Source organism: Chiloscyllium plagiosum, unplaced genomic scaffold (assembly GCF_037043375.1).
Source record: "Chiloscyllium plagiosum isolate Xiang-an unplaced genomic scaffold, Cpla_swu_hap1 HiC_scaffold_49, whole genome shotgun sequence".
Lineage (NCBI taxonomy): Eukaryota > Metazoa > Chordata > Chondrichthyes > Orectolobiformes > Hemiscylliidae > Chiloscyllium > Chiloscyllium plagiosum.
The window spans coordinates 807,297-830,749 of record NW_028270187.1 but is presented as its reverse complement, the minus strand read 5'-3'; the positions used below and the strand labels follow the sequence as shown (position 1 = coordinate 830,749).

The 23,453-nt window shown below is 53.6% G+C and overlaps 1 protein-coding gene across 1 annotated transcript in view; it reads left to right on the top strand.

Annotated features, from left to right (window-relative positions):
* lig1 (ligase I, DNA, ATP-dependent) overlaps nucleotides 1-23,453 on the top strand; it is a 92,892-nt gene that overhangs the window by 56,430 nt on the left and 13,009 nt on the right. Inside the window, exons 10-14 of the mRNA XM_087984590.1 lie at nucleotides 2,277-2,368; nucleotides 2,595-2,691; nucleotides 3,261-3,346; nucleotides 17,997-18,112; nucleotides 21,274-21,369. Coding sequence (XP_087840716.1) covers nucleotides 2,277-2,368; nucleotides 2,595-2,691; nucleotides 3,261-3,346; nucleotides 17,997-18,112; nucleotides 21,274-21,369 — 487 coding nt within the window. The remainder of the gene's footprint in view (nucleotides 1-2,276; nucleotides 2,369-2,594; nucleotides 2,692-3,260; nucleotides 3,347-17,996; nucleotides 18,113-21,273; nucleotides 21,370-23,453) is intronic.

The window sequence follows — 23,453 nt, the reverse complement described above, 5'->3', positions numbered from 1 at the left end:
TCCCCCTCCCTCTCTCTAAACGTGTTCCCCCTCCCTCTCTCTAAACGTGTTCTCCCTCCCTCTCTCTGACCGTGTTCCCCCTCCCTCTCTCTCTAAACGTGTTCCCCCTCCCTCTCTCTAAACGTGTTCCCTCTCCCTCTCTCTCTAAACGTGTTCCCTCTCCCTCTCTCTAAACGTGTTCTCCCTCCCTCTCTCTGACCGTGTTCCCCCTCCCTTTCTCTCTGACCGTGTTCCCCCCTCCTTCTAACCGTGTTCCCCCTCCCTCCCTCTCTTTTTAGCCGTGTTCCCCCTCCCTCTCTCTCTAACCGTGCTCCCTCTCCCTCTCTCTGACCGTGTTCTCCCTCCCTCTCTCTCTAAACGTGTTCCCCCTCCCTCTCCCTCTAACCGTGTTCTCCCTCCCTCTCTCTAACTGTGTTCTCCCTCCCTCTCTCTCTAACCGTGTTCCCCCTCCCTCTTCCTCTAACCGTGTTCCCTCTCCCTCTAACCGTGTTCCCCCTCCCTCCCTCTAACTGTGTTCCCCCTCCCTCTCTTTCTGTGTTCCCCTTCCCTCTCTCTCTAACTGTGTTCCCCCTCCCTCTCTCTAACCGTGTTCCCTCTCTCTCTCTCTAACCGTGTTCCCTCTCTCTCTAACCGTGTTCCCTCTCTCTCTAACTGTGTTCTCCCTCCCTCTCTCTCTAACTGTCTTCTCCCTCCCTCTCTCTCTAACCGTGTTCCCCCTCCCTCTCCCTCTAACCGTGTTCCCCCTCCATCCCTCTCTAACCGTGTTCCCCCTCCCTCTCCCTCTAACCGTGTTCCCCCTCCCTCTCCCTCTAACCGTGTTCCCCCTCCCTCTCCCTCTAACCGTGTTCCCCTCCCTCTCCCTCTAACCGTGTTCCCCTCCCTCTCCCTCTAACCGTGTTCCCCTTCCCTCTCTCTCTAACTGTGTTCCCCCTCCCTCTCTCTAACCGTGTTCCCTCTCTCTCTAACCGTGTTCCCTCTCTCTCTAACTGTGTTCTCCCTCCCTCTCTCTCTAACTGTGTTCTCCCTCCCTCTCTCTCTAACCGTGTTCCCCCTCCCTCTCCCTCTAACCGTGTTCCCCCTCCCTCCCTCTCTAACCGTGTTCCCTCTCCCTCTAACCGTGTTCCCCCTCCCTCTCTTTCTAACTGTGTTCCCCTTCCCTCTCTCTCTAACTGTGTTGCCCCTCCCTCTCTCTAACCGTGTTCCCTCTCTCTCTAACCGTGTTCCCTCTCCCTCTATCTGTGTTCCCCCTCTCTCTCTAACTGTGTTCCCCCTCCCTCTTCCTCTAACTGTGTTCCCCCTCCCTCCCTCTCTAACCGTGTTCCCCCTCTCTCTCTAACTGTGTTCCCCCTCCCTCTCTCTAAACGTGTTCCCCCTCCCTCTCTCTCTAAACGTGTTCCCTCTCCCTCTAACTGTGTTCCCCCTCCCTCCCTCTCTAACCGTGTTCCCTCTCCCTCTCTCTAACTGTGTTCCCTTTCCCTCTCTCTGACCGTGTTCCCCCTCCCTCTCTCTCTGACCGTGTTCCCCCTCCCTCTCTCTCTAACCGTGTTCCCCCTCCCTCTCTCTCTAAACGTGTTCCCCCTCCCTCTCTCTAAATGTGTTCCCCCACCCTCTCCCTAACTGTGTTCCCCCTCCCTCTCCCTAACTGTGTTCCTCTCCCCCTTTCTAGCCGTGTTTCCCCTCCCTCCCTTTCAACCTGTTCCCCCTCTCTCTGTCTAACCGTGTTTCACCCTCCTTGTCTCTCTAACCGTGTTTCCCCCTCCCTCTCCCTCTAACCGTGTTCCCCCTCCCTCTCTCTCTAAACATGTTCCCCCTCCCTCTCCCTCTCCCTCTAAACATGTTCCCCCTCCCTCTCCCTCTAACCGTGTTCCCCCTCCCTCTCCCTCTAACCGTGTTGCCCCTCCCTCCCTAACCGTGTTCCCCCTCCCTCTCCCTCTAACCGTGTTCCCCCTCCCTCTCCCTCTAACCGTGTTCCCCCTCCCTCCCTAACCGTGTTCCCCTCCCTCTAACTGTGTTCCCCCTCCCTCTCCCTCTAACCGTGTTCCCCCTCCCTCCCTAACCGTGTTCCCCCTCCCTCTCCCTCTAACCATGTTCCCCCTCCCTCCCTAACCGTGTTTCCCTCCCTCTAACTGTGTTCCCCCTCCCTCTCCCTCTAACCGTGTTCCCCCTCCCTCCCTAACCGTGTTCCCCCTCCCTCCCTAACCGTGTTCCCTCTCCCTAACTGTGTTCCCTCTCCCGCTTTCTAACCGTATTCTGTCTCTCCCTCTCTCTCTGCTCAGGTCTCTTAGTGGCAAGTTACGAATTGGACTTGCTGAGCAGTCTGTCCTTGCGGCTCTCGGCCAGGCTGTCTGCCTCACCCCTCCCCAGTCTGGTAAGCTTTGTATTCTCTTCTCCTGCCTGAATCCTGGGTTGGGAGGAGGCTCAACAGGGTCCTTGGTGGTGGTGGTGGGGGGGGTTCGATGGCGTGGTGTGTGTCTGTTTGTGGGAGTGGGGGAACCGTGTTGGAATTGGCAGAATTAACCAAACTCTCCTGATCCTCCGTCCCCTTCTTTCGCATCCCCCCCCCCCCCCCCCCCCCCCCGCTCTGTCCTCTCCAGATACCCGGGATCTCCTGGATGCTGGGAAGGGGATGTCAGCAGAGAATCGAAAATCCTGGATCGAGGAGAAGACTCTCCTGCTCAAGCAGGCTTACTGGTGAGTGCAGTGTGGGGAAACTGTCTGAGCCTCCCTGTCACCCTTCATCCTTGGCTCCATCCCTTCTCCTTCCGATTCCTCACTCTCCCCTCATTCCTGACTCGCCTCCCACCGATGGGAGTGTCGTTGACATGTCACAGCCTGTTGATGGGACATGGTGGGGAGGGGGGGTGGTGTAATCATGGTCACAGCGTAAATCAATCAATCTCTCTCTCTCTCTCTCTCTTCTCCCCCCACCCCTCGCTCTCGGGTCTTTCTCTCTCACTCCCGCTCGCTATCGCACTCTTATCTCCCCCCCTTGTTCTCGCTGTCTCTCTTGCTCTCGCTGTCCCTCTCGCTCTTGCTCCCTCTCACACCTTCGCTGTCGCTCGCGCTCTCTCTCTCTCCCCCTCGCTCTCCACCCTCTCTCGCTCTCTCTCTTCCCCCCCACCCCTCGCTTGCTCTGTCTCTCTCTCTCTCTCTCCCCCCCCCTTGCTCTCACTGTCTCTCTTGCTCTCTTGATCTCTCTCGCTCTCAATCTCTCACACACATCTTCACTGTCTCTCATTCTCCTCCTGTCCTGTCCACAGTGAGTTACCCAACTATGACGTGATCATCCCCGTCCTCCTGAAGGAAGGGATTGACAAGCTCCCAGAGCACTGCCGCCTCACGCCAGGTACCTGAGGTTTCAACGAGGGGCTCGGGTGTAGTGCAGGGCTCAGGGCTCACATGGTGGTCAGGGATTATACTGGAGTCAGGGTTTGCACAGGGATCAGAGGTTACACAGCATAGGGAGGGATTCATGGGGTATGAGGGTGTGTGGGTCAGTGTGATCCCAGTGCGGGGTGTTTAATGGACAGTGTGTGGGTCAGTGTGATCCCAGTGCGGGGTATTTAGTGGACAGTGTGTGGGTGTACAGTGTGATCCCAGTGCGGGGTGTTTAATGGACAGTGTGTGGGTCAATGTGATCCCAGTGGGGGGTGTTTAATGGACAGTGTGTGGGTCAGTGTGATCCCAGTGCGGGGTATTTAATGGACAGTGTGTGGGTCAATGTGATCCCAGTGGGGGGTGTTTAATAGACAGTGTGTGGGTCAGTGTGATCCCAGTGCGGGGGTTTAATGGACAGTGTGATCGCAGTGCGGGGCGTTTAATGGACAGTGTGTGGGTGTACAGTGTGATCCCAGTGCGGGGTGTTTAATCGACAGTGTGTGGGTCAGTGTGATCCCAGTGTGGGGTGTTTAATGGACAGTGTGTGGGTGCACAGTGTGATCCAAGTGCGGGGTGTTTAATGGACAGTGTGTGGGTGTACAGTGTGATCCCAGTGCGGGGTGTTTAATGGACAGTGTGTGGGTGTACAGTGTGATCCCAGTGCGGGGTGTTTAATCGACAGTGTGTGGGTCAGTGTGATCCCAGTGCGGGGTGTTTAATGGACAGTGTGTGGGTGCACAGTGTGATCCAAGTGCGGGGTGTTTAATGGACAGTGTGTGGGTGTACAGTGTGATCCCAGTGCGGGGTGTTTAATGGACAGTGTGTGGGTGCACAGTGTGATCCAAGTGCGGGGTGTTTAATGGACAGTGTGTGGGTGTACAGTGTGATCCCAGTGCGGGGTGTTTAATCGACAGTGTGTGGGTCAGTGTGATCCCAGTGCGGGGTGTTTAATGGACAGTGTGTGGGTCAGTGTGATCTCAGTGCGGGGTGTTTAATGGACAGTGTGTGGGTCAGTGTGATCTCAGTGCGGGGTGTTTAATGGACAGTGTGTGGGTCAGTGTGATCTCAGTGCGGGGTGTTTAATGGACAGTGTGTAGGTGTACAGTGTGATCCCAGTGCGGGGTGTTTAATGGACAGTGTGTGGGTCAGTGTGATCCCAGTGCGGGGTGTTTAATGGACAGTGTGTGGGTCAGTGTGATCCCAGTGCGGGGAGTTTAATGGACAGTGTGTGGGTCAGTGTGATCCCAGTGCGGGGTGTTTAATGGACAGTGAATGGGTCAGTGTTATCCCAGTGCAGGGTGTTTAATGGACAGTGTGTGTGTCAGTGTGATCCCAGTGCGGGGTGTTTAATGGACAGTGTGTGGGTCAGTGTGATCCCAGTGCGGGGTGTTTAATGGTCAGTGTGTGGGTGCAGAGTGTGATCCCAGTGCGGGGTGTTTAATGGACAGTGTGTGGGTCAGTGTGATCCCAGTGCGGGGTGTTTAATGGACAGTGTGTGGGTGTACAGTGTGATCACAGTGCGGGGTGTTTAATGGACAATGTGTGGGTCAGTGTGATCCCAGTGCGGGGTGTTTAATGGACAGTGTGTGGGTGTACAGTGTGATCCCAGTGCGGGGTGTTTAATGGACAGTGTGTGGGTCAGTGTGATCCCAGTGCGGGGTGTTTAATGGACAATGTGTGGGTCAGTGTGATCCCAGTGCGGGGTGTTTAATGGACAGTGTGTGGGTCAGTGTGATCCCAGTGCAGGGTGTTTAATGGACAGTGTGTGGTTCTGTGTGATCCCAGTGTGGGGTGTTTAATGGACAGTGTGTGGGTGTACAGTGTGATCCCAGTGCGGGGAGTTTAATGGACAGTGTGTGGGTCAGTGTGATCCCAGTGCGGGGTGTTTAATGGACAGTGTGTGGGTCAGTGTGATCCCAGTGCGGGGTGTTTAATGGACAGTGTGTGGGTGTACAGTGTGATCCCAGTGTGGAGTGTTTAATGCACAGTGTGTGGGTCAGTGTGATCCCAGTGCGGGGTGTTAAATGGACAGTGTGTGGGTCAGTGTGATCCCAGTGCGGGGTGTTTAATGGACAGTGTGTAGGTGTACAGTGTGATCCCAGTGTGGAGTGTTTAATGCACAGTGTGTGGGTCAGTGTGATCCCAGTGCGGGGTGTTTAATGGACAGTGTGTGGGTCAGTGTGATCCCAGTGGGGGGAGTTTAATGGACAGTGTGTGGGTCAGTGTGATCCCAGTGCGGGGTGTTTAATGGACAGTGTGTAGGTGTACAGTGTGATCCCAGTGTGTGGTGTTTAATGGACAGTGTGTGGGTCAGTGTGATCCCAGTGCGGGGTGTTTAATGGACAGTGTGTGGGTCAGTGTGATCCCAGTGCGGGGTGTTTAATGGACAGTGTGTGGGTGTACAGTGTGATCCCAGTGTGTGGTGTTTAATGGACAGTGTGTGGGTCAGTGTGATCCCAGTGCGGGGTGTTTAATGGACAGTGTGTGGGTGTACAGTGTGATCCCAGTGTGGGGTGTTTAATGGACAGTGTGTGGGTACAGAGTGTGATCCCAGTGCGGGGTGTTTAATGGACAGTGTGTTGGTCAGTGTGATCCCAGTGCGGGGTGTTTAATGGACAGTGTGTGGGTCAGTGTGATCCCAGTGCGGGGTGTTTAATGGACAGTGTGTGGGTGTACAGTGTGATCCCAGTGTGGAGTGTTTAATGGACAGTATGTGGGTCAGTGTGATCCCAGTGCGGGGTGTGAAATGGACAATGTGTGGGTCAGTGTGATCCCAGTGCGGGGTGTTTAATGGACAATGTGTGGGTCAGTGTGATCCCAGTGCGGGGAGTTTAATGGACAGTGTGTGGGTCAGTGTGATCCCAGTGCGGGGTGTTTAATGGACAGTGTGTGGGTCAGTGTGATCCCAGTGCGGGGTGTTTAATGGACAGTGTGTGGGTCAGTGTGATCCCAGTGCGGGGTGTTTAATGGAGAGTGTGTGGGTCAGTGTGATCCCAGTGCGGGGTGTTTAATGGACAGTGTGTGGGTCAGTGTGATCCCAGTGCGGGGTGTTTAATGGACAGTGTGAGGGTCAGTGTGATCCCAGTGTGGGGTGTTTAATGGACAGTGTGTGGGTCAGTGTGATCCCAGTGCAGGGTGTTTAATGGTCAGTGTGTGGGTGTACAGTGTGATCCCAGTGCGGGGTGTTTAATGGACAGTGTGTGGGTGTACAGTGTGATCCCAGTGCGGGGTGTTTAATGGACAGTGTGTGGGTGCACAGTGTGATCCAAGTGCGGGGTGTTTAATGGACAGTGTGTGGGTGTACAGTGTGATCCCAGTGCGGGGTGTTTAATCGACAGTGTGTGGGTCAGTGTGATCCCAGTGCGGGGTGTTTAATGGACAGTGTGTGGGTCAGTGTGATCTCAGTGCGGGGTGTTTAATGGACAGTGTGTGGGTCAGTGTGATCTCAGTGCGGGGTGTTTAATGGACAGTGTGTGGGTCAGTGTGATCTCAGTGCGGGGTGTTTAATGGACAGTGTGTAGGTGTACAGTGTGATCCCAGTGCGGGGTGTTTAATGGACAGTGTGTGGGTCAGTGTGATCCCAGTGCGGGGTGTTTAATGGACAGTGTGTGGGTCAGTGTGATCCCAGTGCGGGGAGTTTAATGGACAGTGTGTGGGTCAGTGTGATCCCAGTGCGGGGTGTTTAATGGACAGTGAATGGGTCAGTGTTATCCCAGTGCAGGGTGTTTAATGGACAGTGTGTGTGTCAGTGTGATCCCAGTGCGGGGTGTTTAATGGACAGTGTGTGGGTCAGTGTGATCCCAGTGCGGGGTGTTTAATGGTCAGTGTGTGGGTGCAGAGTGTGATCCCAGTGCGGGGTGTTTAATGGACAGTGTGTGGGTCAGTGTGATCCCAGTGCGGGGTGTTTAATGGACAGTGTGTGGGTGTACAGTGTGATCACAGTGCGGGGTGTTTAATGGACAATGTGTGGGTCAGTGTGATCCCAGTGCGGGGTGTTTAATGGACAGTGTGTGGGTGTACAGTGTGATCCCAGTGCGGGGTGTTTAATGGACAGTGTGTGGGTCAGTGTGATCCCAGTGCGGGGTGTTTAATGGACAATGTGTGGGTCAGTGTGATCCCAGTGCGGGGTGTTTAATGGACAGTGTGTGGGTCAGTGTGATCCCAGTGCAGGGTGTTTAATGGACAGTGTGTGGTTCTGTGTGATCCCAGTGTGGGGTGTTTAATGGACAGTGTGTGGGTGTACAGTGTGATCCCAGTGCGGGGAGTTTAATGGACAGTGTGTGGGTCAGTGTGATCCCAGTGCGGGGTGTTTAATGGACAGTGTGTGGGTCAGTGTGATCCCAGTGCGGGGTGTTTAATGGACAGTGTGTGGGTGTACAGTGTGATCCCAGTGTGGAGTGTTTAATGCACAGTGTGTGGGTCAGTGTGATCCCAGTGCGGGGTGTTAAATGGACAGTGTGTGGGTCAGTGTGATCCCAGTGCGGGGTGTTTAATGGACAGTGTGTAGGTGTACAGTGTGATCCCAGTGTGGAGTGTTTAATGCACAGTGTGTGGGTCAGTGTGATCCCAGTGCGGGGTGTTTAATGGACAGTGTGTGGGTCAGTGTGATCCCAGTGGGGGGAGTTTAATGGACAGTGTGTGGGTCAGTGTGATCCCAGTGCGGGGTGTTTAATGGACAGTGTGTAGGTGTACAGTGTGATCCCAGTGTGTGGTGTTTAATGGACAGTGTGTGGGTCAGTGTGATCCCAGTGCGGGGTGTTTAATGGACAGTGTGTGGGTCAGTGTGATCCCAGTGGGGGGAGTTTAATGGACAGTGTGTGGGTCAGTGTGATCCCAGTGCGGGGTGTTTAATGGACAGTGTGTGGGTCAGTGTGATCCCAGTGCGGGGTGTTTAATGGACAGTGTGTGGGTGTACAGTGTGATCCCAGTGTGTGGTGTTTAATGGACAGTGTGTGGGTCAGTGTGATCCCAGTGCGGGGTGTTTAATGGACAGTGTGTGGGTGTACAGTGTGATCCCAGTGTGGGGTGTTTAATGGACAGTGTGTGGGTGCAGAGTGTGATCCCAGTGCGGGGTGTTTAATGGACAGTGTGTTGGTCAGTGTGATCCCAGTGCGGGGTGTTTAATGGACAGTGTGTGGGTCAGTGTGATCCCAGTGCGGGGTGTTTAATGGACAGTGTGTGGGTGTACAGTGTGATCCCAGTGTGGAGTGTTTAATGGACAGTATGTGGGTCAGTGTGATCCCAGTGCGGGGTGTGAAATGGACAATGTGTGGGTCAGTGTGATCCCAGTGCGGGGTGTTTAATGGACAATGTGTGGGTCAGTGTGATCCCAGTGCGGGGAGTTTAATGGACAGTGTGTGGGTCAGTGTGATCCCAGTGCGGGGTGTTTAATGGACAGTGTGTGGGTCAGTGTGATCCCAGTGCGGGGTGTTTAATGGACAGTGTGTGGGTCAGTGTGATCCCAGTGCGGGGTGTTTAATGGAGAGTGTGTGGGTCAGTGTGATCCCAGTGCGGGGTGTTTAATGGACAGTGTGTGGGTCAGTGTGATCCCAGTGCGGGGTGTTTAATGGACAGTGTGAGGGTCAGTGTGATCCCAGTGTGGGGTGTTTAATGGACAGTGTGTGGGTCAGTGTGATCCCAGTGCAGGGTGTTTAATGGTCAGTGTGTGGGTGTACAGTGTGATCCCAGTGCGGGGTGTTTAATGGACAGTGTGTGGGTGCAGGGTGTGGTCTCCGTGCGGGGTGTTTAATGGACAGTGTGTGGGTCAGTGTGATCCCAGTGCGGGGTGTTTAATGGAGAGTGTGTGGGTCAGTGTGATCCCAGTGCGGGGTGTTTAATGGACAGTGTGTGGGTCAGTGTGATCCCAGTGCGGGGTGTTTAATGGACAGTGTGTGGGTCAGTGTGATCCCAGTGCGGGGTGTTTAATGGAGAGTGTGTGGGTCAGTGGGATCCCAGTGCGGGGTGTTTAATGGACAGTGTGTGGGTGTACAGTGTGATCCCAGTGCGGGGTGTTTAATGGACAGTGTGTGGGTCAGTGTGATCCCAGTGCGGGGTGTTTAATGGACAGTGTGTGGGTCAGTGTGATCCCAGTGCGGGGTATTTAATGGACAGTGTGTTGGTGCAGAGTGTGATCCCAGTGCGGGGTGTTTAATGGTCAGTGTGTGGGTCAGTGTGATCACAGTGTGTGGTGTTTAATGGACAGTGTGTGGGTCAGTGTGATCCCAGTGCGGGGTGTTTAATGGACAGTGTGTGGGTCAGTGTGATCCCAGTGCGGGGTGTTTAATGGACAGTGTGTGGGTCAGTGTGATCCCAGTGCGGGGTGTTTAATGGAGAGTGTGTGGGTCAGTGTGATCCCAGTGTGGGGTGTTTAATGGATTGTGTGTGGGTCAGTGTGATCCCAGTGCGGGGTGTTTAATGGACAGTGTGTGGGTCAGTGTGATCCCAGTGCGGGGTGTTTAATGGACAGTGTGTGGGTGTACAGTGTGAACCCAGTGCGGGGTGTTTAATGGACAGTGTGTGGGTGTACAGTGTGATCCCAGTGCGGGGTGTTTAATGGACAGTGTGTGGGTGTACAGTGTGATCCCAGTGCGGGGTGTTTAATGGACAGTGTGTGGGTCAGTGTGATCCCAGTGCGGGGTGTTTAATGGACAGTGTGTGGGTCAGTGTGATCCCAGTGTGGGGTGTTTAATGGACAGTGTTTGGGTCAGTGTGATCCCAGTGCGGGGTGTTTAATGGACAGTGTGTGGGTGTACAGTGTGATCCCAGTGCGGGGTGTTTAATGGACAGTGTGTGGGTGTACAGTGTGATCCCAGTGCGGGGTGTTTAATGGACAATGTGTGGGTCAGTGTGATCCCAGTGCGGAGTGTTTAATGGACAGTGTGTGGGTGTACAGTGTGATCCCAGTGCGGGGTGTTTAATGGACAGTGTGTGGGTCAGTGTGATCCCAGTGCGGGGTGTGAAATGGACAGTGTGTGGGTCAGTGTGATCCCAGTGTGGGGTGTTTAATGGACAGTGTGAGGGTCAGTGTGATCCCAGTGCGGGGTGTTTAATGAACAGTGTGTGGGTGTACAGTGTGATCCCAGTGCGGGGTGTTTAATGGACAATGTGTGGGTCAGTGTGATCCCAGTGCGGAGTGTTTAATGGACAGTGTGTGGGTGTACAGTGTGATCCCAGTGCGGGGTGTTTAATGGACAGTGTGTGGGTCAGTGTGATCCCAGTGCGGGGTGTTTAATGGACAGTGTGTGGGTGTACAGTGTGATCCCAGTGTGGGGTGTTTAATGGACAGTGTGTGGGTCAGTGTGATCCCAGTGCGGGGTGTTTAATGGACAGTGTGTGGGTGTACAGTGTGATCCCAGTGCGGGGTGTTTAATGGACAGTGTGTGGGTCAGTGTGATCCCAGTGCGGGGTGTTTAATGGACAGTGTGTGGGTCAGTGTGATCCCAGTGCGGGGTGTTTAATGGACAGTGTGTGGGTCAGTGTGATCCCAGTGTGGGGTGTTTAATGGACAGTGTTTGGGTCAGTGTGATCCCAGTGCGGTGTGTTTAATGGACAGTGTGTGGGTGTACAGTGTGATCCCAGTGCGGGGTGTTTAATGGACAGTGTGTGGGTCAGTGTGATCCCAGTACGGGGTGTTGAATGGACAGTGTGTGGGTTAGTGTGATCCCAGTGCGGGGTGTTTAATGGACAGTGTGTGGGTCAGTGAGATCCCAATGGGGGGTGTTTAATGGACAGTGTGTACGTCAGTGTGATCCCAATGCGGGGTGTTTAATGGACAGTGTGTGGGTGTACAGTGTGATCCCAGTGCGGGGTGTTTAATGGACAGTGTGTGGGTCACTGTGATCCCAGTGCGGGGTGTTTAATGGACAGTGTGTGGGTCAGTGTGATCCCAGTGCGGGGTGTTTAATCGACAGTGTGTGGGTCAGTGTGATCCCAGTGCGGGGTGTTTAATGGACAGTGTGTGGGTCAGTGTGATCCCAGTGCGGGGAGTTTAATGGACAGTGTGTGGGTCAGTGTGATCCCAGTGCGGGGTGTTTAATGGACAGTGAATGGGTCAGTGTTATCCCAGTGCAGGGTGTTTAATGGACAGTATGTGGGTCAGTGTGCTCCCAGTGCGGGGTGTTTAATGAACAGTGTGTAGGTGTACAGTGTGATCCCAGTGTGGGGTGTTTAATGGACAGTGTGTGGGTCAGTGTGATCCCAGTGCGGGGTATTTAATGGACAGTGTGTGGGTGCAGAGTGTGATCCCAGTGCGGGGTGTTTAATGGACAGTGTGTTGGTCAGTGTAATCCCAGTGCGGGGTGTTTAATGGACAGTGTGTGGGTCAGTGTGATCCCAGTGCGGGGTGTTTAATGGACAGTGTGTGGATGTACAGTGTGATCCCAGTGCGGGGTGTTTAATGGACAGTGTGTGGGTCAGTGTGATCCCAGTGCGGGGTGTTTAATGGACAGTGTGTGGGTCAGTGTGATCCCAGTGCAGGGTGTTTAATGGACAGTGTGTGGGTGTACAGTGTGATCCCAGTGCGGGGTGTTTAATGGACAGTGTGTGGGTCGGTGTGATCCCAGTGTGGGGTGTTTAATGGACAGTGTGTGGGTCAGTGTGATCCCAGTGCGGGGTGTTTAATGGACAGTGTGTGGGTCAGTGTGATCCCAGTGCGGAGTGTTTAATGGACATTGTGTGGGTCAGTGTGATCCCAGTGCGGGGTGTTTAATGGACAGTGTGTGGGTGTACAGTGTGATCCCAGTGCGGGGTGTTTAGTGGGTCTGTGTGATCCCCGTGCGGGGTGTTTAATGGACAGTGTGGGTCAGTGTGATCCCAGTGCGGGGTGTTTAATGGACAGTGTGTGGGTCAGTGTGATCCCAGTGCGGGGTGTTTAATGGACAGTGTGTGGGTGCAGTGTGTGATCCCAGTGCGGGGTGTTTAATGGACAATGTGTGGGTCAGTGTGATCCCAGTGTGGGGTGTTTAATGGACAGTGTGTGGGTCAGTGTGATCCCAGTGTGGGGTGTTTAATGGACAGTGTGTGGGTCAGTGTGATCCCAGTGCGGGGTGTTTAATGGACAGTGTGTGGGTGTACAGTGTGATCCCAGTGCGGGGTGTTTAATGGACAGTGTGTGGGTCAGTGTGATCCCAGTGTGGGGTGTTTAATGGACAGTGTGTGGGTCAGTGTGATCCCAGTGCGGGGTGTTTAATGGACAGTGTGTGGGTCAGTGTGATCCCAGTGCGGGGTGTTTAATGGACAGTGTGTGGGTCAGTGTGATCCCAGTGCGGGGTGTTTAATGGACAGTGAATGGGTCAGTGTTATCCCAGTGCGGGGTGTTTAATGGTCAGTGTGTGGGTCAGTGTTATCCCAGTGCGGGGTGTTTAATGGACAGTATGTGGGTGTACAGTGTGATCCCAGTGCGGGGTGTTTAATGGACAGTATGTGGGTGTACAGTGTGATCCCAGTGCGGGGTGTTTAATGAACAGTGTGTAGGTGTACAGTGTGATCCCAGTGTGGGGTGTTTAATGGACAGTGTGTGGGTCAGTGTGATCCCAGTGCGGGGTATTTAATGGACAGTGTGTGGGTGCAGAGTGTGATCCCAGTGCGGGGTGTTTAATGGACAGTGTGTTGGTCAGTGTAATCCCAGTGCGGGGTGTTTAATGGACAATGTGTGGGTCAGTGTGATCCCAGTGCGGGGTGTTTAATGGACAATGTGTGGGTCAGTGTGATCCCAGTGTGGGGTGTTTAATGGACAGTGTGTGGGTGTACAGTGTGATCCCAGTGCAGGGTGTTTAATGGACAGTGTGTGGGTCAGTGTGATCCCAGTGCGGGGTGTTTAATGGACAGTGTGTGGGTCAGTGTGATCCCAGTGCAGGGTGTTTAATGGACAGTGTGTGGGTGTACAGTGTGATCCCAGTGCGGGGTGTTTAATGGACAGTGTGGGTCAGTGTGATCCCAGTGCGGGGTGTTTAATGGACAGTGTGGGTCAGTGTGATCCCAGTGCGGGGTGTTTAATGGACAGTGTGTGGGTCAGTGTGATCCCAGTGCGGGGTGTTTAATGGACAGTATGTGGGTCAGTGTGATCCCAGTGCGGGGTGTTTAATGGACAGTGTGTGGGTCAGTGTGATCCCAGTGCGGGGTGTTTAATGGACAGTGTGTGGGTGTACAGTGTGATCCCAGTGCGGGGTGTTTAATGGACAGTGTGTGGGTGTACAGTGTGATCCCAGTGCGGGGTGTTTAATGGACAGTGTGTGGGTGTACAGTGTGATCCCAGTGTGGGGTGTTTAATGGGCATTGTGTGGGTCTGTGTGATCCCAGTGCGGGGTGTTTAATGGACAGTGTGTGGGTCAGTGTGATCCCAGTGCGGGGTGTTTAATGGACAGTGTGTGGGTGCAGAGTGTGAACCCAGTGCGGGGTGTTTAATGGACAGTGTGTGTGTCAGTGTGATCCCAGTGCGGGGTGTTTAATGGATAGTGTGTGGGTCAGTGTGATCCCAGTGCGGGGTGTTTAATGGTCAGTGTGTGGGTCAGTGTGATCCCAGTGCGGGGTGTTTAATGGACAGTGTGTGTGTCAGTGTGATCCCAATGCGGGGTGTTTAATGGACAGTGTGTGGGTCAGTGTGATCCCAGTGCGGGGTGTTTAATGGACAGTGTGTGGGTGCACATTGTGATCCCAGTGCGGGGTGTTTAATGGACAGTGTGTGGGTGCACAGTGTGATCCCAGTGCGGGGTGTTTAATGGACAGTGTGTGGGTGTACAGTGTGATCCCAGTGCGGGGTGTTTAATGGACAATGTGTGGGTCAGTGTGATCCCAGTGCGGGGTGTTTAATGGACAGTGTGTGGGTGCACAGTGTGATCCCAGTGCGGGGTGTTTAATGGACAGTGTGTGGGTCAGTGTGATCCCAGTGCGGGGTGTTTAATGGTCAGTGTGTGGGTCAGTGTGATCCCAGTGCGGGGTGTTTAATGGACAGTGTGTTGGTCAGTGTGATCCCAGTGCGGGGTGTTTAATGGACAGTGTGTGGGTTAGTGTGATCCCAGTGTGTGGTGTTTAATGGACAGTGTGTGGGTGCACATTGTGTTCCCAGTGCGGGGTGTTTAATGGACAGTGTGTGGGTCAGTGTGATCCCAGTGTGGAGTGTTTAATGGACAGTGTGTGGGTGTACAGTGTGATCCCAGTGCGGGGTGTTTAATGGACAGTGTGTGGGTGTACAGTGTGATCCCAGTGTGGAGTGTTTAATGGACAGTGTGTGGGTGTACAGTGTGATCCCAGTGCGGGGTGTTTAATGGACAGTGTGTGGGTCAGTGTGATCCCAGTGCGGGGTGTTTAATGGACAGTGTGTGGGTTAGTGTGATCCCAGTGTGGAGTGTTTAATGAACAGTGTGTGGGTGTACAGTGTGATCCCAGTGCGGGGTGTTTAATGGACAGTGTGTGGGTCAGTGTGATCCCAGTGCGGGGTGTTTAATGGACAGTGTGTGGGTGTACAGTGTGATCCCAGTGTGGGGTGTTTAATGGACAGTGTGTGGGTGTACAGTGTGATCCCAGTGTGGGGTGTTTAATGGACAGTGTGTGGGTGTACAGTGTGATCCCAGTGCGCGGTGTTTAATGGACAGTGTTTGGGTCAGTGTGATCCCAGTGTGGAGTGTTTAATGGACAGTGTGTGGGTGTACAGTGTGATCCCAGTGTGGGGTGTTTAATGGACAGTGTGTGGGTGTACAGTGTGATCCCAGTGCGCGGTGTTTAATGAACAGTGTGTGGGTCAGTGTGATCCCAGTGTGGGGTGTTTAATGGTCAGTGTGTGGGTCAGTGTGATCCCAGTGCGGGGTGTTTAATGGACAGTGTGTGGGTCAGTGTGATCCCAGTGCGGGGTGTTTAATGGACAGTGTGTGGGTCAGTGTGATCCCAGTGCGGGGTGTTTAATGGACAGTGTGTGGGTGCACAGTGTGATCCCAGTGCGGGGTGTTTAATGGACAGTGTGTGGGTCAGTGTGATCCCAGTGCGGGGTGTTTAATGGTCAGTGTGTGGGTCAGTGTGATCCCAGTGCGGGGTGTTTAATGGTCAGTGTGTGGGTCAGTGTGATCCCAGTGCGGGGTGTTTAATGGTCAGTGTGTGGGTGTACAGTGTGATCCCAGTGTGGGGTGTTTAATGGACAGTGTGTGGGTCAGTGTGATCCAAGTGCGGGGTGTTTAATGGACAGTGTGTTGGTCAGTGTGATCCCAGTGCGGGGTGTTTAATGGACAGTGTGTGGGTTAGTGTGATCCCAGTGTGGGGTGTTTAATGGACAGTGTGTGGGTGCACATTGTGATCCCAGTGCGGGGTGTTTAATGGACAGTGTGTGGGTGTACAGTGTGATCCCAGTGCGGGGTGTTTAATGGACAATGTGTGGGTCAGTGTGATCCCAGTGCGGGGTGTTTAATGGACAGTGTGTGGGTTAGTGTGATCCCAGTGTGGGGTGTTTAATGGACAGTGTGTGGGTGCACATTGTGATCCCAGTGCGGGGTGTTTAATGGACGGTGTGTGGGTGTACAGTGTGATCCCAGTGTGGGGTGTTTAATGGACCGTGTGTGGGTCAGTGTGATCCCAGTGCGGGGTGTTTAATGGACAGTGTGTGGGTTAGTGTGATCCCAGTGCGGGGTGTTTAATGGACAGTGTGTGGGTCACTGTGATCCCAGTGCGGGGTGTTTAATGGACAGTGTGTGGGTCACTGTGATCCCAGTGCGGGGTGTTTAATGGACAGTGTGTGGGTTAGTGTGATCCCAGTGTGGAGTGTTTAATGGACAGTGTGTGGGTGTACAGTGTGATCCCAGTGCGGGGTGTTTAATGGACAGTGTGTGGGTCAGTGTGATCCCAGTGCGGGGTGTTTAATGGACAGTGTGTGGGTGTACAGTGTGATCCCAGTGTGGAGTGTTTAATGGACGGTGTGTGGGTGTACAGTGTGATCCCAGTGCGGGGTGTTTAATGGACAGTGTGTGGGTCAGTGTGATCCCAGTGCGGGGTGTTTAATGGACAGTGTGTGGGTCAGTGGGATCCCAGTGTGGAGTGTTTAATGAACAGTGTGTGGGTGTACAGTGTGATCCCAGTGCGGGGTGTTTAATGGACAGTGTGTGGGTCAGTGTGATCCCAGTGCGGGGTGTTTAATGAACAGTGTGTGGGTGTACAGTGTGATCCCATTGTGGAGTGTTTAATGGACAGTGTGTGGGTGTACAGTGTGATCCCAGTGTGGGGTGTTTAATGGACAGTGTGTGGGTGTACAGTGTGATCCCAGTGCGGGGTGTTTAATGAACAGTGTGAGGGTGTACAGTGTGATCCCAGTGCGGGGTATTTAATGGACAGTGTGTGGGTCAGTGTGATCCCAGTGCGGGGTGTTTAATGGACAGTGTGTGGGTCAGTGTGATCCCAGTGCGGGGTGTTTAATGGTCAGTGTGTGGGTCAGTGTGATCCCAGTGCGGGGTGTTTAATGGACAGTGTGTGGGTGTACAGTGTGATCACAGTGCGGGGTGTTTAATGGACAGTGTGTGGGTGTACAGTGTGATCCCAGTACGGGGTGTTTAATGGACAGTGTGTGGGTCAGTGTGATCCCAGTGCGGGGTGTTTAATGGACAGTGTGTGGGTCAGTGTGATCCCAGTGCGGGGTGTTTAATGGACAGTGTGTGGGTCAGTGTGATCCCAGTGCGGGGTGTTTAATGGACAGTGTGTGGGTCAGTGTGATCCCAGTGCGGGGTGTTTAATGGTCAGTGTGTGGGTCAGTGTGATCCCAGTGCGGGGTGTTTAATGGACAGTGTGTGGGTCAGTGTGATCCCAGTGCGGGGTGTTTAATGGACAGTGTGTGGGTCAGTGGGATCCCAGTGTGGAGTGTTTAATGAACAGTGTGTGGGTGTACAGTGTGATCCCAGTGCGGGGTGTTTAATGAACAGTATGTGGGTCAGTGTGATCCCAGTGTGGGGTGTTTAATGGACAGTGTGTGGGTCAGTGTTATCCCAGTGCAGTGTGTTTAATGGACAGTGTGTGGGTCAGTGTTATCCCAGTGCGGGGTGTTTAATGGACAGTGTGTGGGTCAGTGTGATCCCAGTGCGGGGTGTTTAATGGACAGTGTGTGGGTGTACAGTGTGATCCCAGTGCGGGGTGTTTAATGGACAGTGTGTGGGTCAGTGTGATCCCAGTGCGGGGTGTTTAATGGACAGTGTGTGGTTCTGTGTGATCCCAGTGCGGGGTGTTTAATGGACAGTGTGTGGGTCAGTGTGATCCCCGTGCGGGGTGTTTAATGGACAGTGTGTGGGTCAGTGTGATCACAGTGCGGGGTGTTTAATGGACAGTGTGTGGGTGTACAGTGTGATCCCAGTGCGGGGTGTTTAATGGACAGTGTTTGGGTCAGTGTGATCCCAGTGCGGGGTGTTTAATGGACGGTGTGTTGGTGTACAGTGTGATCCCAGTGCGGGGTGTTTAACGGACAGTGTGTGGGTCAGTGTGATCACAGTGCGGAGTGTTTAATGGACAGTGTGTGGGTCAGTGTGATCCCAGTGTGGGGTGTTTAATGGACAGTGTGTGGGTCAGTGTGATCACAGTGTGGGGTATTTAATGGACAGTGTGTGGGTGTACAGTGTGATCCCAGTACGGGGTGTTTAATGGACGGTGGTATGCTGCAGGAATCCCTCTGAAACCGATGCTCGCCCACCCAACGAAAGGCATTGGGGAAGTGATGAAGAGGTTCGATGAAGCAGCGTTTACCTGCGAGTACAAATACGATGGGGAGAGAGCACAGGTGGGAACCGCGCCTGGCCATTCGCGTCACTCCTGACCCCGTGTTTACAGAATCTGCAGCTTGGAGCTGGTCTCCTGCCTCTGTCTCTCCATCTCTCTGTCCCCTTGTGTGTGTCTTCCTCTCATTCTTTTTCACTCCCCTCTCTTGTCTTTCTGTCTCTTACTTTCCCTCTGTCCTCTCTGTCTCCCTCCCTCTTTTTCTCTCTCTCTCTCTCCCCCATTTGTGTCTTTGTCTCCTCCTCTCTCCCTCTCTCTCATTCTCTGTCTCTCCCACCCTCTATCTTTCACGTTCCCTCCTCTTCTCTATGTGTCTCTATGTCTGTCCCTCTCCCTCTTTCTCTCTGTATCTCTCCACCGCCCTCACTCCTTCTCTGCGTCACTTTCCCTTCTCTCATGGAGTCATAGAGATGTGTTGCACGGAAACAGACCCTTCAGTCCATTGCTGACCCGTTATCCCAAATAATATAATCCCACTTTTCAGCCCCCGGCCCATTTCCCTCCCAACCCATCCAGGTGCATTTTAAATGCTGCAATTGTACCAGCCTCCACCACTTCCTCTGGCAGCTCGTTCTATACACGTACCACCCTCTGCGTGAAAAAGTTCCCCCTTCAGTTCCTTTAATATCTTTCCCCTCTTACCCAAAACCTATGCCCTCTCGTTCTGGACACCCCCACCCCAGGAAGAGACTTTTTCCATTTACCCTATTCCTGCCCCTCGTGATTTTATAAACCTCTTTAAGGTCACCCCTCAGCCTCCGACACTCCAGGGAAAACCGCCCCAGCCCGTTCAGCCTCTCCCTGTAGCTCAGATCCTCCAACCCTGGCAACATCCTTGTAAATCGTTTCTGAACCCTTTCAAGTTTCACAACATCTTTCGGATAGGAAGGAAACCAGAATTGCACGCAGTATTCCAACAGTGGCCTAACCAATGTCCTGTACAGCCACAACATGACCTCCCAACTCCTGTACTCAATAAAGGACCAATAAAGGAAAGCATACCAAACGCCTTCTTCACTATCCTATCTACCTGCGACTCCACTTTCAAGGAGCTCTGAATCTGCACTCCACGGTCTCTTTGTTCAGCAATACTCCCTAGGACCTTACCATTAAGTGTATAAGTCCTTTTAAGATTTGCTTTCCCAAAATGCAGCACCTCGCATTTATCTGAATTAAACTCCATCTGCCACTTCTCAGCCCATTGGCCCATCTGGTCAAGATCCTGTTGTAATCTGAGGTAACCCTCTTCACTGTTCACTACATCTCCAATTTTGGTGTCATCTGCAAACTTACTAACTATTACTACTTATTCTCACGTCCAAGTCATTTATATAAATGACGAAAAGTAGTGGACCCAGCACCAATCCTTGTAGCACTCCACTGGTCACAGGCCTCCAGTCTGAAAAACAACCTTCCACCACCACCCTCTGTCTCTTACCTTTGAGCCAGTTCTGTACACAAATGTCTTTGGATCTCTCTTTTTCTCTCTCTCTCTCAAGTTTAAACATTCCAACCCCCCCCCCCCCTCCCCCCGACCCCGCAAGGTGACCAATTCATTGCATCCTGTCTCCGGGTAGAGTTGGTAAGAAGTGACAGTCACCAGTGTTCACCCCGAATGCAAATTAGACTTGTGGGGCTGGGTCATCATGGATTGCATTCTAGGGGTCAGGGGAGCGAGGGTCCTGTCTCAGTCTGTCACCGCCCCTCCAGGTGCTGGGGGTCAGGGGAGCGAGGGTCCTGTCTCAGTCTGTCACCGCCCCTCCAGGTACAGGGGGTCAGGGGAGCGAGGGTCCTGTCTCAGTCTGTCACAGTTCCTCCAGGTACCGGGGGGGGGTGGTCAGGGGAGCGAGGGTCCTGTCTCAGTCTGTTACAGCTCCTCCAGGTACTGGGAGTCAGGGGAGCGAGGGTCCTGTCTCAGTCTGTCACCGCCCCTCCAGGTACAGGGGGTCAGGGTAGCGAGGGTCCTGTCTCAGTCTGTCACAGTTCCTCCAGGTACCGGGGGGGGTCAGGGGAGCGAGGGTCCTGTCTCAGTCTGTCACAGTTCCTCCAGGTACCGGGGGGGGGGTCAGGGGAGCGAGGGTCCTGTCTCAGTCTGTTACAGCTCCTCCAGGTACTGGGAGTCAGGGGAGCGAGGGTCCTGTCACAGTCTGTCACGGCTCCTCCAGGTACTTGGGGTCAGGGGAGCGAGGGTCCTGTCTCAGTCTGTCACAGTTCCTCCAGGTACCGGGGGGGGTCAGGGGAGCGAGGGTCCTGTCTCAGTCTGTTACAGCTCCTCCAGGTACTGGGAGTCAGGGGAGCGAGGGTCCTGTCTCAGTCTGTCACCGCTCCTCCAGGTACAGGGGGTCAGGGGAGCGAGGGTCCTGTCTCAGTCTGTCACAGTTCCTCCAGGTACTGGGAGTCAGGGGAGCGAGGGTCCTGTCTCAGTCTGTCACCGCTCCTCCAGGTACAGGGGGTCAGGGGAGCGAGGGTCCTGTCTCAGTCTGTCACCGCCCCTCCAGGTACTGGGAGTCAGGGGAGCGAGGGTCCTGTCTCAGTCTGTCACCGCTCCTCCAGGTATTGGGGGTCAGGGGAGCGAGGGTCCTGTCACAGTCTGTCACGGCTCCTCCAGGTACTTGGGGTCAGGGGAGTGAGGGTCCTGTCTCAGTCTGTCACACCTCCTCCAGGTACCGGGGAGGGAGGGTCCTGTCTCAGTCTGTCACAGCCCCTCCAGGTGCTGGGGGTCAGGGGAGCGAGGGTCCTGTCTCAGTCTGTCACCGCTCCTCCAGGTATTGGGGGTCAGGGGAGCGAGGGTCCTGTCTCAATCTGTCACAGCTCCTCCAGTTATTGGAGGTCAGGGGAGCGAGCGTCCTGTCTCATTCTGTCACAGCCCCTCCAGGTGCTGGGGGTCAGGGGAGCGAGCGTCCTGTCTCAGTCTGTCACGGCTCCTCCAGGTACCGGGGGGTCAGGGGAGCGAGCGTCCTGTCTCAGTCTGTCACCGCTCCTCCAGGTACCGGGGGTCAGGGGAGGGAGGGTCCTGTCTCAGTCTCTCGCCGCTCCTCCAGTGCTGAGTTCACCGCTGTTGTTCTGTGTTTCCTGTCGGGACTGTTGTAACCAGTGGCTCCTGGCCGAGCCAGATGGAGGTTTCGGTGTGTGTGTGTTCTCAGCTGTGCTGTCTGTTTTTCTCAGATCCACATCCTGGACACGGGAGACATTCACATCTACAGCCGCAATCAAGAAAACAATACCTCCAAGTACCCTGACATCATCGACAGGCTTCCCAAGGTACAGTCGCACGGGGTCATCTCCCCCAAACACCCAGCGTCGCCAGGAAACACGCGATGGGTGTGGACACAGAAACTGGACATGGGAAGCAGGAATGGGACTGTATTTACTCTTAAGTTTAAAAGAATGATAATCTAGTTAGCGGCAGGAGGATGTTTTATCTCGTATCGACCTGACCGGACTAGAGACAGGTCAAGATCGAAGTCAAAATATTGAATATTGTTCAAAAAAAGCAGGAGAGGCTTCAGAGGAGATTTACCAGGATGTTGCTGGGAATACAGGGTGAGCGTTATAGGGAGACACTTTTTTTTTCGCTGGCAGCATAGGAGGTTGCGAGGTGACTTCAGAGAAAATTATAAAATCGTGAGGAGATATTGATCGAGTTAATTAGATTACTTAGTGTGGAAACAGGCCCTTCAGCCCAACAAGTCCACACTGACCCTCCGAAGAGCAACCCACCTAGACCTGTTCCCCTACATTTACCCCTTCACCTAACACTACGGGCAATTTCGCTCGGCCAGTTCACCTGACCTGCACATTTTTGGACCGTGGGAGGAAACTGGAGTACCCGGAGGAAACCCACGCAGACACGGGGAGGATGTGCAAACTCCACACAGACAGTTGCCTGAGGCGGGAATTGAACCCAGGTCTCTGGCGCTGTGAGGCAGCAGTGCTAACCACTGTGCCACCGTGCCGCCCATGACATATAAGTACCACGCGCTGACCGATTGCGCCACTGGAGCCGCACCTTAATGATAGATTTTTTTCCCCCCCCAGGATGGATGATGTAAAGACGAGTGGGCACATTTTTAAGATGAGAGTAGAGAGATTTAAAAGTGACATGAGGAGTGATATGTTTTACACAGAGGATGGTTCATGTGTGGAATGAATTTCCTGAGGGAGCAGTGTATGTGGTACAGTCACAACGTTGAAAAGGTGTTTGGATAAGTCCATGGATAGGAAAGGTTTGGAGGGCTAGAGGCCAGGAGCAGGCAGGTGGGACTAGTTTAGTTTGGGGATAATCTTCGGTTGGACCAAGGGTCTGTTTCCATGCTGTGTGACTCTACAAAAAGAGTTGGATATCGTTTTTGGGGACAACCCCAGAACTCAGCCATGATCCTGAAATGTGGCTAATCTGCATTGTTGCTTTGTGTCCCCACTCTCCGTTACCCCCGATAACCTTTCACCCCCTTGCTTGTCACAAATCTCAGCACCTCCAATGAGTCTAGTTCTTCCCAACTCTCCCCGCCCCTCCACCACCAGGTACACACAGAGAGAAAGAGAGAGAGTTCCAACATGTGCAGACCCGCTGAGAGAATGCATCATCAGATCTCTTCCTAGCCTCCTTGTGTCCTCGTCAGGTTTCATGACCCGTCTCTGTGCCATCAAGAAATATGTCAACCCCACCTTCGCTTCCTTTGTTGTTTCTGTCCCCGCACAATCTGATGCAATCTTTTTACTTTGTGTCCCTTCATGATGAATGATACAATTCTACTAGCTTTCCTGATTGCTTGATGTAACAGCAGACCACCCTTCTGTGATTCCTGCCCTCGGACAGCCCAGATCCCTCTGCATCACAGAGCTCTCGTTGAGATAACACACTTGCCTTTTAATGCATCCTGCCAAAATGGACTTCACATTTGCCGACATTGTCCTGCGTTTGCCACATCCTTGCCCGCACACTGAACTTAGCTTTGTAGTTTCCTTCTTCTCATTTCCTGTCTCTCCGACCTGTCTCTGTGCATTTGGGAAACTTGTCAAAGTTGTTGTTGTGACCCACCCCCACCCCCGTTGTTGTTGCAATCCCTAGCACCTGGTTGCTGTAATCCCTCTAGTTTTTATTGCAATGAGGCTATATAGTGTTTCAGGTCTTCCCCACTGAATGGTTTGATCTTCAATTCCCTTCCCCTCCTCCTCACCCCGCTCACACACCCTCTCTCTCACACGCGCACACATGCACTAACTCACTCACACTCTGTCTCACCTGCATGCACACTCTCTCTTTCTCTCTCTCTCACACACACACTCTCACGCGCACTCTCTCTCTCTCTCGTACACTCTCACGCACACTGTCTCACACACTC